The 20098-nt window shown below is 46.4% G+C and overlaps 1 protein-coding gene across 2 annotated transcripts in view; it reads left to right on the top strand.

Annotated features, from left to right (window-relative positions):
• Positions 1-20098, top strand: part of PXN (paxillin) — a 44892-nt gene that overhangs the window by 8145 nt on the left and 16649 nt on the right. For both annotated transcript variants that reach the window (XM_054645776.2, XM_077187797.1), the window contains exons 2-6: positions 15652-15878; positions 16352-16467; positions 18356-18492; positions 18869-19070; positions 19536-19671. In XM_054645776.2, coding sequence (XP_054501751.2) covers positions 15652-15878; positions 16352-16467; positions 18356-18492; positions 18869-19070; positions 19536-19671 — 818 coding nt within the window. The remainder of the gene's footprint in view (positions 1-15651; positions 15879-16351; positions 16468-18355; positions 18493-18868; positions 19071-19535; positions 19672-20098) is intronic.

Genomic DNA, 20098 nt, shown 5'->3' with positions numbered 1-20098 from the left:
GAAACAGCTTTTTTTTTGTTTTTTTTTCTGTTTTCTATCTTGGAGGGGGGAAAGGAGTTGGAGTTGCTCTATTTTCCAGCCGCTTTAAACACTCTAGGCTTGGATTTGTCACGAAGATAGAAGTGGAATATTGTTCTTGCTGAAAGGGCAGTTGCTCTGCTGTGCTTGTGTGGGACGTTGCCTTGGTACATTGGGTGTGTAAGTGGCAGAGCCTGGTCCCTGGGCTTCTCTGAGGGCTGGGGATGCCACTGTGGTTTGAGATGGAGCAGGTTAAAGTACCCAGCAGTGAAGGGATGAATGTGATGTAAGTACACATCCATATAAAATGTGAGTGCATCCAAGTACTGGATAAGAAAATTCATCTCTTTTCCTCTGTGCCCTAGTTCAGGGCATAGCAGGGAAGAACATGATGAGCTGAGACAAAGAAGTCAACTTAATTTTCAGCGAAGCAAATATGTAGGCACTGGGAGTCTTGACTTCTCTAGACTTGTGCAGAACAGTCTCTCCAGTTATCTCAGAGGATTGGTGACTTTTATCATAGGATTGGTGGAGGGACAGTCAGAGATCATGCTGAAAACCCTTTTTTAGAAAGCAATTTGAAGAAGGATTTATTTCATGTACCTCTGAAAGGGAAGTTTATTCTCATGCTGCTTCTATTTCAGTATTGCTGCCATTTCCATTTTTGGTCAGTGTTGGAGATCGGGCTCTCTTACTCATCTCTACCTCTCAAAAATCTACTTTCTTTTTAATCTTAGGAATTTTTTTTCTCAGTTTTTTTTTTTCCTGCAGTCAAGAGTTCTCTTGTGAGTAACAACCTTTGGTTGATAGAATAAAATTTTTCTTTATCAAATAACAACAACAACTTGTGTTCAGGGCACTGAGTTGAAGAAGCTGTCATGCATTTAATTGCTTTATTAATACTGCTCTTGGTAAAATATCCTCACTATTTCTCTTGCTGCTGCTGAAACAAGCAAGAGACTTGTGACTGGTACTTGTGTCCTGATACCAGATGACAGGTACAATGATGGGTCATCTACCTTCTCATGTAAGAGGAGATAAGAGAACCTTAAACATTCTCCAGCTCTTCTCCATCCACTGGCTCCAATATACTCCAGTTCTAAAAATGTTAGTTTACTATCTAGATTTAACAATTTTCTTTCTTGCAGTGGGCCAGTGTCATGACATTGTGAAACTCTTGAGCCACATTCTTCTGCCAACGCTAAAAAAAAACCAAAACCACCCCTAAGTCAGAGCTCTGCAGCTCCAGAGCCATCAGCAGTCTCCATCGAATTGCCACCCACATCTCCCAAAGTGGACTGGGAGACCAGTTCCCACGTTCATTTCTGAAACACTGTCCTCCTTTCATTCCCAGAAGCTGTTTTTAAAGTGGAAAGAAGCTGCTTTAACTAGATTTTTAACCATGTGCTTCTTGGCCCCTTGTACTTTGTTGCCTTTCAGAGCTGTTGCTTGCCCGCTATCTGCAATAACTTGGGTTATTTTTAAGTTACAGTGCAGTGTGCTCATCAGACTGAAAGCTTCATTTTAAAACTTTCTACCTATTATAGTTATAAGTAGTACCAACATCTACAGGACTGAAAAATGTGAAATATGTTGTTGTCATTTCCTCCTGCCCTGTTCTGTGAGTTTACATTGTGCTTTTGGCAGCGCTTTGTGTAAAGTCAGTTTTTGATGATGACTTACACTTTTTGGCTTACAGAGATTTTGGTGTTGCTTCCAAGTCTGCTCCCACCCTGCTGCAGAGAACCTTTGCAGAAATGAAAACTTTTTAAAAGAAACATCCACCATTTTGAGACTACTTCCTTAATAATTAGATTTTTAACAAGCTAGTTAAACCACATTTGACACAAGTTCCCATTTTAAAAAAAGGGAAACAACCCACTTCAGAGTGGTTGGCAGATCAAGCCAGCAAGTCTTTATTTATATCTCAATATACTAACTTTTTATCTGGGTGAGATTTGCTGGGACTCTGTCTCTCCTTATTGACACAGGCTTTTAAATCTTGAGATACCGTGCTTTTTTAAGGGTAGATTTGCATTTGTTGAATATTCTTTGCATTTATGCTTTTGGGAGCTATGCTTGTTACTTACTGAATGGGAAGTTGCTGAAGCTAATGAAAAATATGTGTTTCAAGGTCTAAAATCTGTCAAGTCTGCATTCTGATATCCCATTTAAGAGCCTTCAGGATAGGAATGCCTCAATAAGACTGTACTAAATATGGGTATGATTACAGAGTCTCTTTAGTGTCCCTATTCTTTATTACTGGAGTCCTCCTTCTGCTGGTAGCCAGGGCACTCTACATCTCATTGGCAGAATTGGTTCTTCTAATGCTTTTAATGAATTCAGAATTATTTTAATGAATTCAGAATTTACACTAGTATTTCAGTCTTTTATTTCATCATCTTTATGTGTGTCTCAAATTTTGTAACTGGGCACTTTGCCTAGATGGGTCTATACTCAGATCTGTTTATGCTGCTTGGATAGGATTTCCACAGCTTAAAAGATGCTGTTTTTTTCCCCTCAAGTTCCATGTCCATTATTGCATAACCATGCAAATCCTACTCTTCCCTTTATTGGTAATAGGGCCCACATGCTTTCCTGTTTCTGTTACTTTTGAAAAGGCACATAATTAACTTGGAATGTGCAAGCTCTGGCTGTATTTTGTCTGCGACTGTGTCCAAGCCCATTTTTACATAAGCAGATGGAGAGGATCACAGGGACCCTTAGCAGTGCTGTTCCTGGCTGTGTGGTACCTGTGTGCTGCTGGGGTGCCTGAGGTGGTGGTCCTGCTGCTGCTCAAGGGGGAGAGGGCTTTACTTTTACTTATCCTTTCTCCTTCTGTGTTGTCTGACGTGCTGTTTGACATATCCCTTCCTGCTGACTGCTGTGCTCCTCTCTTCCCTGACCCCAAAGAAGACAGTCAGCTTTTTCCCACTGGGTGTATATCCTGTTGGACTGGTTCACAGAGGGGTCTTGTGAGAGCCAGAGCCTGCACAAGTAAGTGGCAGCAGCACATGTCTGGAATAGGGAGTAAAACCTCTCCATTTTTGGCAGTGGTGAGCTGTTAATTCGCCTTTCTGCATCTTATGAAACTGTATCCTTCACTCCAGGCTGCTCACTGTCCAGTGGAGCTCCTGTGCTCCTGTAAGCCCTGATGTAACATGTTTTCCTTCCCTAGATGAGTTACAATCGGCACTTAGCAAATTATGATCTCCAAGCTGACAAGTGCTTTACAGCTGTTGTGAGGGGTCCCCCTGAGAGGTCAAACCCACGCCCTTCTCATTTCCACCTGAGGGCTCTGGAGCACAAGCACACCAGGATTGCTGCTGCCCTGAGATTTGGAGACCACTGCTGTGTGTGCACAATGTTGTGATTTGCCACTGTTGATTTCACACTAAGCTGCTGCTTGGAAGAGGGATCCAGTCCTGGATCAGCATGTGTTGTAACCTCAGTGCTTTTTATGACAGCTTTCAGTTGTACAAATTTCAACCAAATACCAACACAGGGCTTAAAAATGCCCTTGTCTACCCTCTTTTCGGTGGGCATGTAAAGGGCTGCTTGTTGTAGCTGGGTGCTGCACACCTCTGCATTCAAGCCTTGAGCTCTTGTTACCAGAGCTGTTGTTTAAAATCCAGTGTCTTGTTTCCTGCTGGTTCTATTCCCATCCTTGGACTCTTTTCTCTGGTGGAGATCTCCTTTGTGCCAGATTTGTCAGATGTTTGTAGAATGGCAGTGCTATGTTTTGACCTGGTGCTTGTGGAGAAGCTGCAGGCTGGTGTAGCAGGAAGGGTCTGGTTCCTCAGATAGCTGGCTTGGCTGAGCCCCTCTTCCTGTAGGAATACAAGGGAGTTGGTATTTTGTCCAGAGCCCTTGGCCCTGGAAATTTTCCCTGAGGGGTCAGTTCAGTGGCTGCTTGTTTGGTGTTTGTAACTTTTTGTTTTGGCAGAGGAGAGCAGATCCTGTTGGACTCGTAGAAACTTTGAGGGAAGCCAGCAGCATATGAAAATTCTTATAACGTGCACAAGAAGGGTTAACTTAATATTTTGAATGTATAAGGATAAATAAAGGACTAAAAAAGACAGTGTATTGGTTACTAGTGGTTTTGGGTTTGTTAAGTTTTTTTTCCCATCTAGAACATTGGCTGCAATCCAGCCCAGGTCAGTAGTGAGGTGTTAACTGCTTAGTTGTTTGTGTAAAATGTTTACACTCCCTCCAGTCTGTTCCTCCCACCAAACTGTCCAGGATGCCGTTTCATTCCTGTTTGTCCAGAGCAATGTCCCTGGCTTTAGTCTGAGCCAACTCACCTCCCTCCCAGAGACTGTTGGGTCAGGATTGGCCATTTGCTGCTGCCGTTGTCTGGGACTTCCTGGAAATGCCTGAGGATGTGTTTGCTGTCAGGCAGAGATCAGAAATAGATCTTGCATAAGAAGAGCCACTCCAGGAGAAGACTGTCAGAGGCTGTACTTACCCTCCTTGGAGTCCAGAGCTGTTTCCAATTTCACAGCTGACACATAGGAAGAGAAATGGAGACTCTCTAATTTGTGCAGATAGTTGTTCCTTGTGATCTTTTACAGGGCTAGGTATAACTGCCTGTTGAACACCAGTCAGTTTGCTTCCAAAAGGAGAGGATTCTGACAAAAGACTTGGTGGCAGGTGGAGCTCACAGCAGACTGCAGATTCAGGCTGAGAAATTCCAACTTAAATATTTTTAGTACAGGCTTGAGAGTCAGATTTGCTTTTGTATTCTGATATAATATGGACTTGCCATGTTATGTTGGGCTGTTCAGGGCTGCATCTCAGTTCTCCATTTCTGAAAGGTACCTTTCTTTTGTGCTATCAAGGAAGTGTGAATGTTAGGGTGAGGATTCTGATTTGTGAGCCTTGTTGGGATTCAGGTACAGTGGCTGCTGACTTTACTGCCTGCAATTGCTGCAGGCCATAGCCAGTTCTATCAATACAAAATGGAATATGTGGAGATTTAGGTTTAGGGTGTGGAACTGTCACAGCTGTGACTGAAAAGCTTCCATGTGATAAAGGCTGTAACTTGTGGGTGGGAACATCATCTGAGGACAGTGGTACTGAAATCAAGCAGTCTGAATCCCTGGAGGCCAGGAGCTGGAGTACTGGGGAAGGCTGGTGACATTTTACAAATCACCTTGTGATCCTTCTCTTGTGCAATCTCCAACTTCTCTGTCCAGTGAAGCAGAGCCCAGCTTTGCTCTTCAGCATTGTGCAAACGTTGAGGTCAGATCAGCTTTTGCACACGCTGTGTCACAGGATGTGCCACAGCTGTGATGTACAAACCCTTGACAAACTTTTCCTCATTCTCCTGAAGATTGTTCACGGAGCAGTGGAAGAATTTTTTGTGCTTATCCAGTTTTGGAAATGGTTTCCTGTTATTCAGGACTCTGCCAGCCCAGTGAATCTAGGCAGAAAGGAACCACACAAAGGATTATTTTCTGTTTTGGCTTCACACAACCATGAATCTGGAGGCATTCAAGGCTTGTGTAGCTGGATCTGGTGTTCTCAGGAGCCTTTGGTAGCTGTGAAACTAAAAATATTTATTTGTTTGGTAAGGAACATGGAACATGAATTCAATTTTCGGCAGCCAGTCTTAGCATAAGGTGTTTTTTATTGGCATGAGCTGTTTGCTGCTCATCACTATAACAGAGGGAAGTAAATATGTCTCTTTCCACTTCAGGTGTGGAGAAAACCATGCTATAAAAAAGAAGATGCTGTATGTGGCAGGAAATAACCCTTCCCTCCCTTCCCACCCCCTGATCTAGCACTTCTGGAAATGAGAAATAAATGGGAGGACACACCCTTGGGAGGGAGCAGCCTCTGAAAGTAGCTGTCCTCCATGCTGTCCTTCGATCTTCAGTGCCAGTAAGAGTTTGTTCTTCCTGGTGTTTCTGTTGGCAGCTTTTGAATGTGATAGGCAAGGCAGTGGAGTGGACAGCTGAGGGTAATTTGAAGAACTTCAAAAGGCTACACTTGCTTTTAGCAGCTTTTTGTCCAAAAACCAAGAAAACATATTCAAAACATATTTTGTTTCTCTGGAGCATTTTCCCTTCTGATAGGAGAAGGGACTTGAATACAAATCACTTCCAGTGTGAGGATGCTCAGCACACTTGTGACATATTGAGGAATATTTATCTCTGACCACAAAAGCAGTTATGTATCTTGTGGGACTTCCATTATCTCAGCCATCTAATGAACTGTTCTGAGACAGTGGAAAGGGGATGGAGGTTTTGATCAGGAAGCTGGAGAAAGGCAGAATAACCATGTGTTTCTCTTTTGTAGGTGGTGGTTCATTTCTCTCACTCAGTTTAAGCTGGAGTCTAGTTTAGTGTTGAGAGAGTTAAGTGGAAAAATTCTGATCCTATGGGAAAATCATTTGTGGTTCCTTCACACAGCCTGGACTGTAGGCAGGGAGTGCTGTGAATTTGTTCTGTTTCATCCAGGAAACTGTGCTGACTCAATCTTTAAGCACTTGTGGTGTCTCTCAGCCAGCATGCTGAGTTGGTGATCCCATGCCCTGTGGAACTAGTTAAGATCAGGTTACCTCCCTGCCAGCTTGGGATGTGAGCAGAGCCAGCAGCCAAAGGATTTCCCAGCCTGTTGCATCCCAGATGTCAAGAGGTGGATCTGAGGTGCTCCTCAAGGAATGGGGCTGGGACTCCCAGGGACTGCTGGTGTCAAGCTGCAAACTGGTCAGCTGGTCCTCCTCCAGTGTCCTTGTGCCCTTGAGAGCCCTGCAGCTGCTGGGCTACACAGGAGCCTGCTGACTGCACGTGATGCTGCCCAGTGCTCCAGCAGCCTCACCCTGCAGACAGACAGACAGACCACTGCAGCTCTGGGTGCCAAGAACATGGTGTGGGCAGGAAGGATCTAGTGGTGACCTTAATGGTTTTTCAGCAGACCCACACAGAAATAACCCTCCTGCCCATCTGAGGGATCTGGTGGAAGCTCTGAGCTCACGTGGTGGCTTCTGTTGGGTTTTTGTAGCATACAGAGTTGGCTTATCCTCACTTTTATGGTCAGGAGTCTGTCAAAAGTCTGTCACTCTTCAGCTCAGCAGCACAAGTGAGGCATCAGTGGGTGCATAGCAAGTGTGGCCCTAGGGACTGAGCCATGTCACAATCCTGGGGCTGAAAAGCCAAAATCAAATGTCAGTGTAGGTTTGGGTGGAAGCAGCAGGTAATGGTGAGGGATGTCTCCAGAACAAGGAGCGTTTCAGTTGGAGCTGGCTGCTGGCTGCACCTTTTCAGGCTGCCTTTTTTTCTGGTCTGCATCTGAGCTGCAGATGAATTATGGGAATCTGATGGGAGGGTAGGTGATTTCTTTCAACTAATGGCAGGATGGGCTGGATTTACAATTTGTGTTCTGGCCTAAGGTTTGAAAGTAGAACATTTCCATTTAAAGCAGAAATTTTATTCATTTACTTGAACAAGAGCTCAATTCTGCCATTGGTCTTTTTAATATATTTTCTAAAAGCTGCTTAAGTCATAGGGTGGTTGGAGCTGTGCTTCCAAGAAACCTGATGAGTTTATCTAAAAAAACTGAAACCAACACCTCAGCAAACTTTTATTGGATTAGTAAGTTGAATTAGTTTAGAAAGGGGTGATCAGCAGGGCAAGTTCCAGGAACAGCCTGGGTTTGCATGCTGGGGAAGGGAGGATCCCTGGGCCTTTCCCTTACACTGGCTGTGTGTGATGGTGTCAGCTCTGCTGGAGCTACAGCCAGAGCACTCCAGGGCTTTGCAGTTCATCCCCAAAAGTGCAGTTACTGACAAACAGTTCCTGAAATTGCTTCACACAGGCTGCATTTGCACACCCTTTTACAACCCCAGGCTTGGGGTGGTAGTAGTGCATGTTGGTTGTGACCACTTAGTTGGCCACAAGCTCTGGAGTAAACTCTCCAGCTTGGGTCTCAGTGGTTGGGAAAGGAAGCCACAGTCCTTGCTGCAGCTGCTCATGCAGACCACATCTCACACTGCAGTGTCTTGTCTTTGTTTAGACATTTGCTGATAGTGGTCAGAGCTGGGTGCATGTGCTGCTGTACTGGGCAAGGCTCCCTGGTTTGGCTGTCAGTGCTCCAGTTCTGGCACAGAAAGGATTCAGGGTGGCTGCCACCACCTGATTCCAACAGCAGTTCTGGCTGTCACAGGGTGAATCCTTGCTCAGTTTGTCTCTGCAGCCTGGGCTAGCCAGGCATAACTGCAGCTGGGAGGTTGCCTTTGCTTTTTGGGAGCACCCACACAAGTTTGTGAATCAGTGCTACAAATGCAAAGTTTTGCTAATTTTAAGGGGCGGTTTTGGTCTGAAAGTGGAGAGAAGCTTCAAAATTTTAATGGCTATTGTCTTTACTGTAATTTACCATGCCACATATTGATATTAGTTTGGGCATTTGTTTTGTTAAGCAGTGACACAAGATATGACTTGCAGCAGTACCTCGATAGTGAGAAAGCACAAGGCTTTAAACATTAGTACATTAAGGAGAGAGCTGAGGGATTTTACTGACCATGCAATCTGAACTTTCTCTAAGCAGGCCTGGGCAATGTGAAGTAAAAATCCCAGTGGCTGCTCTGTACTGATACTCCAGCAGTTGTTAGGCCTAGAAAATGACTTACCTTTTGTGGCTTGAAATTTTGTGTATCTTAAATAACAATCTGCCCCTGCTTCACAAGAAATCTGAGCACTTTTATGTGTCCTGTGTTCTAACCACCTTCTTGACATATTGATTACATTTTGGAAAACTTTTAGATGTCATCTCAAAATGTCTTAGACAGTAAGCCAAACTATTTTACAGTGAGCTGGAAAACTTGAGGATTTTAAGAGCATATAATTGCACTTTGAGTTTTTAAGGTCTCGTTTTGAATGTAGTCTTTGTATTTTATTGCTTTTGTAGTCTCTGATCTTTTTGCATTTAAAAGCATTGATTGGAACCTGCTTTTACCTGGAAGTCAATGTGGGCCTTTACCTGTTCATGATTTTCCTATTTCTGATAAGGCTCTTCCATTTTGCTGAGAAAAATCAAAATGGGAATTCCTGCCATCAGTGTCTGGGGCTCCCCACACCTGCAGTCAAACTCCAGGGCAGTGAGAAGTCCAAGCAAGGCTCCAGCAAGTGTTCTTGATGCAGGTCTTGTAGAGCACTGCAAATATTTCTTTTGAAAGGCTGTTTAATAGGATAAATATACCCAGGCTCCCCATTCCTCTGCAGTTACTCATAAGGTAAAACTGTCATGCCAGGGATTGGGTTACTGCCTTGAGCTGTCTCCCTCTATGTGAGCTGGAGCTGCATTTACTCCTGGAGGTGCTGAGAGAAGACTTATTTGAACCTAATGAGATTTTTAAGGTGTGCATTCAGGTGTTTTGCAAAGAGGTGTCTCAGATGAGGCTGCAAGCTCAAACTGCAGTTCTGGAAATGCAATTCCTTTCCCCTCACTCTCTCAGGGGACAGCAAAAATCAAGGATTTGAATTCAGCATCTTGCAGGTTTAAGAAAAAAGGGCTGGGGAGAATGGTGTGTGATTCTGCCAGTGAGAGGTCTGCAGTTTGTCTGATGCCAAGAGAGACATGATTAGCATATAAAGTCCATCTCATTGAGAGCTGCCCTTAGGGATATCTTCATTTTTATTTCTATTTGCCAGTCCTCTAGGAATCTTCTGCTGCCTAAACCAGGAAAACTTGCAGCACTTCTACCTATTTGGATAAATAGAGGCAGGGGGAAATAGGGGAGGTGCAGATACCTGTTCTGTGCAGCTGCAGCAGAGGAAATTCTGTAGTTTGTGCTCTGACATCTCATCCTGATTCCCAGTGTGCTCTCTTGGCTGTCAGGGACATGTGGCACCAGAGATGCTGGGGGAGATGGGACTCTGTGGCTGAATGCATTTGCTGTGTGCTGGCTGGGTGAGGAATCCTGTCTCCAGTGCTACTCACTTTCCAGATGTCTCATGCAAGAAGCAGAGCTACAGGCAGTGTGTGGTTTGATACATGTGCAGATGTGGCTTTCAGCTGTTGAAAATGAAAGGCTGATATCTGAGGCATTTGAAGTATCTTGCTTCAGTTATGCTTCCATTTCCTTCCCAGCAGTAGATGAGATGTGGAAGAAAATTGACCACCATCCTTTTGATCTCCTCACTGTCTTGATAATGCTGTGATTTGCTGTGTCAGCATGGCTTAATAATCCTCAGTTGTTGAGAGAGATGAACTGCATATGGAAATCCTTTCTCCGGAGGAAAGCAAATTTATATTTCTCTAAATTGCCTCACTTAAAAAAAAAAAAAAAAGGAAAAGATAAATTCTAAACCGCTTATGAATAGTGGAAAATTATTTACTGCTTGAGGAAGAATTAGCATTGAAAAGCTGCTTGATGTCAGTTGGCAAATGTGAATTTGTCAATGCCTTTTCATGTAGGTTTTTTCAGAATTAATCCATGATGTGTTCTGCTTCACTGTGTCACCTTAATCCAAAAGCATTTTTGAAATGCACAGGAAAGGGGAAGTGCACAAAGTATGCTTTGATATGCATGGGAAGACACATCTAAATATATAAAAATATATATTTTTCTTTTTAGTAACTTCACTTTACCTATTTAAAGGGGCTGAGTCCAGCTCAGATTTCTAGAAAGGGTTGTTGATGTGTGCATCAGTACAAAGGGGCCCCGGTGTTACCGATTGCTGCTGCAGAGTGCAGAGCAGGGCTGTGCTCCCTGGGCTGGTGCTGCTGCTGCTCTGTGTCAGTCAGAGCTGGGCTGTGGGAAGCTGAAGAATGTGCCCCTGGCTGCTCAGAGGCCGTTGTGCTGCAGGATGCTGCATCTGCAGGCAGCGAGCGCTGACACGCAGCCCTGCGAAGGAGCCTGCCCTGGAGCCCCTGGAATGCCGGAGCTCCTCTGGGCCCACGAGCTGTGGGCTGGGGAGATAGCACAGGAATGTGCACTGCAGAGCTTGATCTCTTCAGTGCAGCTTGAACTGGTAAATGGGGCTCAGCCTAAGGACTTGTCCTGCTCTTCTACCTTGCTGCTTTGGTGGTAGAAGGGATGTTTTGTGAGTGGTTCGGTGCATTGGACATCAGTGTGAGAGTTCTTGTCCTGAGCTGTTGAAATGACCAGCAGAGCTTTGTTTTTGCTGGGAATTACCTTGAAGCAAAGCAGTTGGTATGAAAGGGCTGCTTGTACATACCTAACTGATGTGCAGAGAGGTGTGGAGGATTTGTGGAACAGAATCCCAAGGATCTCTTAGTTAATAATGATCTTTGGCAAAAATGAGGAAAGGGAGAGAGGAGCAAACTAATGTCCCTGGACCTCCAGGTGTCTTGGAGTGCTTTTTAGTGCCTGATGTGGCATCATTCTTTAACTGTCCCTCCTCCACAGGAAAATCTTTGTAGAAAGCCCACCTGAATGCAAACAGTAATGTCCTGCCATACTGGGGAGGATGTGGTTTGAGTAGCCCTCAGGACTAAATGTGATTTCAATCGAGTGTGTAATTTTTGGGTTGTCCAGGTTACCTGAGCCTGTGGAGGACCAGCTGTGCTTATGCTGAGGTGCTCTGTGCTGCAGTGCACAGGGATTTAGGACTTTCTTGGCTGTGTAACTGCTCCAGAGTAGCCATGATAAGCAGGAGTGTCCAGGTAGGTGGTGTTCCAGCAGGTGTCCCTTTTGCACCCTCCTGAGAAGCACTCTGTGAATGGAGTGGAAAATAGAGATTTCTGTATGCACAGCCCATAGATAGCTGACCCCTACAGAGTCTTTGGAAACTGGAGTGATTCTGCTCCATGCACGTGTTTCTGAATTGACATTTTGTCTGTGGGTTGTGTTAGTGGCTTGTAGTGAGAGTGGGGAGAGGGGTGATCCTGGGGAGGAGCAATGGTTTGAAGGTCCGTTATAACTCTGGTTTACTTTACTGCTACAAAATGGTTAAATCTATTCTCTTGAGATAACTAAATGTATGGTCTTCATCCTTGGGAGGTTCTGCCTCCTAGAGCTGTGTCTGTGGTGTTCCAGGGAGTATTTGGGGCTGTGGTGAGGTCAGGGTGTGTGGCTGTCCCGGAGTTCTGGGCGGTAGCTGCTGTGAAATTCGCCTCTCCGTGGGGAGGTGCAGCACACGTGGCACCGCCGGGAGTTTGTGTGTGCCTGAAACAGGGACAGGCTCCCGGCTCTTGAACAGGTGAGGTGGAGGCACTGCCGGGCTGGGCACTGCCGTGGGTTTCGTCGCTGTCCCTGTGAGGTGTTGGTGGTGCCCTCTGATGGATGTGCCGGTGGGCACTGGCCCGAGTCACTGCCTTGCGGTGGCCCAGTCAGCTGCTTCCTGCGGGCTGATTCACGCGTCCTGCAGCACTGTCCCTCAGGGGTCACCTTGGGCAGGAACACTTCATTACCCAGTAAATCGATCGAGACTTTAATATTTCTGTTTAAGCATTTAATATTCCATTTAAGGAGAAGTCGGTGTTGTGAACTCAGTGTGTGACGAGAGGTGCAGCACAAGCACAGCATCCCTGTCACAGTTCATCAGGTTACAGATGCTGGTCCCTTTTGCAAAAGAGAGAGTGATGCATCTTTTTCTATTAATAAATCTCCATTCTTTCCCCTCATCTCTTATATTGTCGTGTGGTAGTTGTACAAATCCTAAATGAATGCACGGTGCTTTGGGACCTCTTGGGATAAAGTGCTAAATGGAAAACAAAATGTTAATCCCTTTGGTTAATTTTTGGTTGGGCTTTGAATAATAGCCTCAAGTGACGCTCTGGAACTCCTTGGGTTGACCTCCAGGGGACGGACCTGCAGCCCGTGCCTGTGCACTGGGGAATCGCTTCCCGTGGGGTGGGACGGTGCCACTGCCCCCCTCACCCTGCCCTGGCCGGGGACGTTCTGCTGCTGCTGCCGGGCCCTTTAAACGAGTGCAATTTCCCATTTCGGCAGAGTTTCAGGGAGCTGTGGTTGCTGATGAGATTGGATCCGGGAACAGCGACGGGGAGGGACGGAATGGGGAAGACCTTCCCTCTGTCATGGCTGTGAGCTTGGAGGAGCAGGGGTGCAGGGAAGGGAGGATCGGGGACTGCAGGATTTGGGGGCGAGCAAGCACTGGGAGAGTCCTTCCACATCGGGAAACCGGTGTGTGAGCGCCTTTCCTGTCCCGCCGGCCTGGGGTGCTGCCTTCGTGCAGCTGCTTCGATATCAGTTGTAAAGTTGGAGTTTAGTTTGAGTAACCGAGTAATTCCTCTCCGGCCTTTTCTCCTCCCTCCGCTTTCCGTTCCTCGGCTTTGCCTTGTTTGCTCAAGTCAGGAAGGGGGAGGGCATGGGGGCGGTTAATCATTAACCTTAACTCCTTCACAGCCATGGGGCTCAGTGCTCCTGGCATTCCAGACCTCCCTGCTTCCGCAGACCTGTCAAAGTAAATCAGTGCGTGTAGCCGAGCTCACTGTGCGCCATCGGCAAAAGGCAGTGGGTGTCTGTCCCATGGGTCAGCAGCACAGAGAGGAGCCGAGCAGGGCAGTGTCTGTGCTGAGATGGTTACAGCTGCCGCTCCTGCACTGAGGGCTGGAGGTGGAGGGTGGAAAAATGGTTTGCGTCCCCTCTGCAGGGCCGGAGGAGCCCAACACCCTCACGGGATTTTCACTTCCTGGTGGAGTTTGAATTGCCTTTGTCATTGGAGGGGAGAAGCAAAAACCACTCCTTCTAGGCAAGCACTTCTCTGGGAGGTGGTGTGCGTGAAAGCTCCAGTCACAGGACCTGCCTGACTGTAGGAATTGCAGTTCATCGGCAGTTCCCTGGAGGTATGTGCCTTTCACTCTGCAGTCCACCAGCTGTTCTTTTGCTTGAAAAGAAGATTCAGTTCATTTTTCCCCAGCTGTGGAATACTTGTCTCCCTTCAGAGAATCTGCTTCTGGGATATTTTGGTCCCTTTAGGAAGATAGATCCTGTGACTTTAATGGTTCGGAGCATCTTTATTACTAAATGAAAGGTGTATAGAAATAATTTAACACAGCATTTAATTTGCTAATGGCTGTATTCTGCTCTCTGAGTGCAGGACTGCTTATTTTTCCTTTTATGATGCTTTGATTTTTTGAAAAGAGTGAATATAAAAGGGGCACCTTCCTCATCTTGTAATTCAATAATACTGTCCTCTTCCAATACATTTTCCTGAAGGCTTGCTAAGTGCATTGGCTGCTGTGGAGTGCTGTGCTCAGGAAGTGGCTCAGGGCTGGCAGGTGCTGCCCGGGGAGCTGTGGGCAGCCATTAGTGTGAGCAGTTGCTTGGTTGCTATTCTGGTGCCACCAGCTCCTTGTGACCTGGTGGGGGACACTGCAGGGTGGCCACACTCAGGCTGAGCCCCTGTGCCCCAAACCTGAGTGTCAGGTACCTGCTGTGTGCAGGAGAAGGGATCTGCTGAGTCTCCCTGAGGACAGCTGGGTCTGTGCAGGGGAAAGGAGATCTAGGGGGGTTCACAGAGTGTTCCCTCCCAATTCTCCTGAAGCGTGTTCCTGTTTTCTGGCTGAATTCCACATCTCCAAAGGGACCTGCCGGGTGTGTCCCGTGAACATGGAGAGTGCTGATGTCTCCAGTGAACTCCTCTCTAACAGCCTTGCAGAGGTGTGCACTGTGCTGCTGCCCCAGTGGAAAGCTGGGCACGTGGCCAGGGAGGCTTTCTTTGGAAAGTGAGTGCAGCACAGACCTGCAGGCGCTCACTGGAGTTTCCCCAGCAGGAACTGCAATGGCTCTGCAGGGTGGGCACATGGGCTGGAAGGTCCAGCAGGTCAGAGTTTGCCTTTGAGTCAGCCCAGAAGAGTGCAGGGTTGGGAATGGGCAGAGAATACATTTGCAGGGAGAAATCCAGAAGGCTGGGAATGCCATTTTATGCCTAAACTCTGATGGGACTGTGGGATTTTTGAGAAGTGCTAACTGTGTCATGTGGGTCCTCTGCCTGGCATGAGTGACAGTGTTTGTAGCTGGTGGAGGTTTTCCTTCTCTTGAGGAATTTGTGAGCAATCTCCACCCATCTAGTTAAGAATTGTTTCCAGAAGAAATGGCGTTTACCTGGCAGCCTCTGGAAACTTGTTAACTGTTTGTATGAGGTACTGAGGGGGATTTCTGTCAGGACAACCAAAATACATCCTTCTGCTGCCCTGATGGACTGATCTGAACATTTCATGCTTCTTTCACTACCTTTGACTCTGGAGAAAGCACCTCCTGAGATCTTGTTTCCTGCAGAAAGCAGTGCCTGCGGCCACAGTAAATGACTCTGTGATGATGTGGGGCCTGTAATTAGTCTGTGTCAATATCCTGGTGGAGTAGATGTCTGGACAGGCTTTCCTAGGTTGCACTTCTACAGGGTACAATGAGAGAAGACTACGGGTTCCTGTTGTTGGGTGTTTTTCCAGTTAAGGCAAAAATCTGAGACTGACACAGCTTTTCTGGCTGCTTTGCTACATCTTGGTGTTCTCTTTGTAGTACAAGTTTGATTAACTCGTTCATTCCTGAGCAGCACTAGTGTTTTTCAGGGCATTTGGTAGATTACCAAAGATGAAAAGTCCTCCCAAAAAACTTCTGACACAGATACATTAAATGAGAAGAAAGAGACAAAGCTCTAGTCCAGGCTTTTACCATTTTGTTGGGGTTTTTTTGCTTTCCTGCAGACGCCTTGCTGGCAGACCTGGAATCAACCACCTCGCATATCTCCAAACGCCCAGTGTTTCTCACGGAGGAAACTCCTTACTCCTACCCAACTGGAAACCACACGTACCAGGAGATTGCTGTGCCACCCCCGGTGCCCCCACCACCTTCCAACGACGCCCTGAATGGCACCGTGATCGACCCCTCGGAGCAGTGGCAGCCCAACACACCCAGATACGGCCACCAGCAGGTGAGTGGGGCTGTGTGGGTGGGAGGGTGCTGGTTTTGTAAGGGCAAGATCTCTCAGCACAGTAAGGAGGAGGGAATAGGAAGAAACGACGATGAATTTGGCTGTGGAGCAGGGAAATGGGGGGAGGTGGGAGTTTTTATTAGAACTAACTGGTTGGAGCAAATGGCAGAAAAGAATTTGAAAGCCATCGTCACTGTGCTGACAAAATGGTGCTGTGATGAGATTAGTGTTAGTCATCTGTCTTGAGCCTGTGGAGGGCAGACTGGGGGTTTCCAGCACAAAGCTGTGACTCATAGGCAGGTCTGAAGTAAGGGGAAAAACTGTTCCTGGTGTAGCTCATCTGATAGAGACTGGCTTGACTAAAGAGCAGATCATTTATTTTGTTCTGCCTTGTCAATGCATGGGTTTGCAATGCAGTAGTGTACATATTTGTTTTGTAATCTCTGTTTCCAATGCAAATCTTGTTTCCACAGCCTCAGTCCCAGTCTCCTATATACAGCTCTAGTGCCAAAAGCTCCAGTGCCTCCATTCCTAGAGACGGGCTCAACTCTCCTACTCCCCGTGCCAGTGAAGAGGAGCACGTCTACAGGTATCCTGTCCCTTTTTAAGAGATAAGCCTGACTCACAACTTGAGCTTGCTGAGGGTCAAGCTGCCTGCTCTAAGTGGAAACAAGCACTGCTCTCCGTGTGTGTTACATTGCTTTGTGTCAGTTTTGATTGTCTCTTTTGTAACACACCACTGTAACTTTCATACTCACTTCAAACTTTGACCTGGCCCTTGGGCTTGCTCAGCTGCAGGAGGTTAAGGATCCATCAGACACAGCAGGATCTGGGTTGTGTTGTGAAGGATGTGATCCAGACGCAAGTGACAAATCCACCCCCCTGCTAAAGAGCACAAAAGTTCTTCAGGGGGTGGATGGCCTTAGGGTTATTTTTCCCTGGGAACTCAGTACTTGTGGCCTGGAGTGTTGTGCAGGGACTTGAGTTTTCAGGTAAATTCAAGCTTCTTAAAAGTTCCCTCTCAGTAGGTGATTGACAGATAACAAGTTCACACTTGCAAAGGCAGCTGCTCTCACTCTGACAGGTTGGAGGAGTAGCCTGCACAGTAGGACAGACCTTTCTGCTGACATGGGGGTGAGTGCTGTCAGAAATTCATCCTAGGCACCTTTTTACACTTTGGAGATTGGTGTTTCTTTGGAGTCATAATCTAACCATGCCAGCTCTTTCTGCTGAGCAGGAAGTTGCTTCCAACCAGAACTAATTCTGGTTAGAGCTCAGCTCCTCTCTGGGCAGCTTAGCCAGAGGTGGTCCAATGGAGATGGTAATTGCAATTTTTTCAGATGACTGCATGCAATTAGTATTAAATGAAGGTAATTAGAGCTCTAAGTCCTCTTGAACAAGGGTCTGGTGAGGCTTGGTTCTGGTGTGAGTTGTAGCTGCTGTGTTGGTTCAACATGAAGTATGTTCTCCTCAGATTGCAGTTATGGATCTTGTTTTTCAACCTGAAGAGAAGGATAACTTCCCTTATGGAATTCATAATTGTCACTGGTGTTATTACAGGTGTCAGAGTCCTTAACCTGCTAGATACTAACTTTTTGAGCATAATGTGGTCCTGTGCACAAGGCAGAAGTTCCCATTTTGTATTTGGAAAATATCTTTTTGATAAAATAAGAACCTCTAGAGCATTAAAAGTTATTTGTAAAGTTCATTTGTAAAACCAGGAGCAAAAAATGTTCCTGCGACTGACAGTGGAAAGACTGTTACTACAGTGTAACCACTATAAAAATCACTGCATTGACCTGAAGCTCTGCTTTGGAACAGTTTGCAATTCTGTGTGGTAAATGATATCACCCATATAAGACTAGCAGTAATTACAGCCAGTGCCTTATACATGCATGAGTGTTTAACACAGTAGAAAATAATAACAAATTACTTTCTTGTGAATTGACTACAGTTCCCCAAATTAAAGGTGAGAGGACTTGGGGAGACCTTGAGTGATGCAAGAGGCTATGACATATGCTACTGCTTTTCAATTTCTGCTTCTAACCTGAGGCTTGTGCTTTGCCTCTGTCTCCAGTCTGTGCTAGCCCTGCATTCCCTCACTCAGGGAGGAGGATGTTGCTGCTTGGTGTGGTGTCAGCAGAAACAAGCCATTTTCCCATACATGAGCTAATGGTTCTGCTGCTGTTCTGTGCATTTTGCATCTACAGACAGTTAACTCTTCCCTACAGGGCTGGGCAGCGCGTAATCCTAAAATCAGAGGCCCTGTCCATCAATGCTATTTTTGTGATTTACAAGAATAGTAGTGGCTGTGTTCAGTCATGTCACAAAGCATGTGTCTTCTTTATGCCCAGAACTAAAAGCATCAGCCTGAAAAGACCACAGCACATGTGTAAACTTCGGGAACCTAATGAGTTTCCCTCCATCCTTCTGCTGTATCTTGATGCAGAAGTTTCACATTTCCCTTTTATCTTCAGTTTCCCGAACAAGCAGAAGTCTGCGGAGCCATCTCCCACAATGACCAGCTCCTCTCTGGGCAGCAACCTCTCAGAACTGGACAGACTCCTTCTGGAGCTGAATGCTGTTCAACATACCCCTGCCAGTGGCTTCACAGGTAAGGAATAGGAAGACATTTGGTATGAGTGGATACTTTGATTCTCAGAATAGTAGCTTGCTTTTTCTTTCCAACATCCTTAGTGAGGGAGACCCCTCCAGCCCTTAATCAAAGATTCATTTAGTGAAGGTGGGATCTCCTGAGGTCTGAGCTGCAGCACCCTGCTCAAAGCAAGGCCAGCTTCAAAACTGCCTCTAACTAAAGTTTTGAAGTTAGTTTAGGTTGCTCAGGCGCTTGCACTGTTAAGTTTCTAATATCCTCGAAGATGGATGTTCCCCAAGATTTCTGGACAATGTTTTGTACTTGCTTGTGATTAGCAGATGTGTGTGTGTGGAATGGGGCTCTGAATGGCTCTTTTCTGCTCCCCTTTCTTCAGATGAGGCTGGCAGAAGCCCATCACTGCCCAACGTGGCTGGCCCTCACTATGTTGTCCCAGAGAACAGCAGCTCAGGGGGAGGGAAGGCTGCACCCCCGACAAAAGAAAAGCCAAAGCGAAATGGTGCCCGTGGGATTGAGGATGTGCGTCCCAGCGTGGAGAGCCTGCTGGATGAGCTGGAGAGCTCCGTGCCAAGTCCAGTGTGAGTAGTGCTGTGGTGGTTGCAGGCTTGGGTGGGGTGGGGTGGGCTCCTGGGGGAATGGTGACTGTGGTGTAGGGGCAGCTGCTGCAGACAGTGATGGATGGAAGATTGGCTTTGTCTAAAGGGTCAGAAGTCAGGTGGGTACTGGTGCTTTGTAATCTGCTTCTGGATGGAAAAATGCATAAGTCATCCGTTAGAGGTAGACTGTTCAAGCTCAGATTTACAGCTGAGCACAAATACAAAATGAACATTCAGGCATCATCTGTTTCTTAGTGGATGGGATGTGTGTGCACACGTGAGGCAGGGCCTGCATGTGCTGGGGAAGCTGGGCCAGGTTGGGCTGTGCTAATGAAACTCCTCATGCTCTGCTTACTTGGGGGAACAGTGGGACTTCAGTCTAGGAGTGCCCTCCAATGTTTAAACACACTCTTCCTAAAATTTTCTTTTAATTTTTCCCCTGGCCAGGCCTGCAATCACTGTGAGCCAGGGCGAGGTGAGCAGCCCCCAGCGTGTCACGGCCAGTCAGCAGCAGACTCGAATTTCTGCTTCTTCAGCTACACGAGAACTGGATGAGCTGATGGCATCCCTCTCTGACTTCAAGGTACCCTGTCATGGCAGCTGAAAGCTTCATCTTGTCCCTACCCAGCTCAGTCTCTCTTGCCTGTTAACCACATTTGCTGATCTTGGTTGGTCAGAATGCCTCCTTTACCTCTCACATTTGCTCTGATAAACTTCCTGTGGTGTATTTGTGCTTTCTCAGTGGGGCTGTAGGTGTCCTTGACTGCTATAAATTGTCATCACTGGCAGGGTAAGGCAGTTCTGGGATCTGTTTTTCCTTCAGTTCTGCAGTTTGTCTGTTTGCCAAAGATAATGAGCTTTGTTACTGCTCGGTAGAGTGAATTATTTTGCAGTGCTACAACTTAATGAGAAGGAGAGAGGCATGGGGACACCACTCTGCTTTCTGACAGAGACCAGGCCCTTCTGTTCTGTGGGATGACTCCTCTCTGGAGTGTATTTTTATCCTGATG

The sequence above is a fragment of the Agelaius phoeniceus genome, chromosome 18 (genome assembly GCF_051311805.1).
Source record: "Agelaius phoeniceus isolate bAgePho1 chromosome 18, bAgePho1.hap1, whole genome shotgun sequence".
Classification (NCBI taxonomy): Eukaryota; Metazoa; Chordata; class Aves; order Passeriformes; family Icteridae; genus Agelaius; species Agelaius phoeniceus.
The sequence above is the reverse complement of the archived record's forward strand: the minus strand, read 5'-3'. Positions and strand labels throughout refer to the sequence as shown.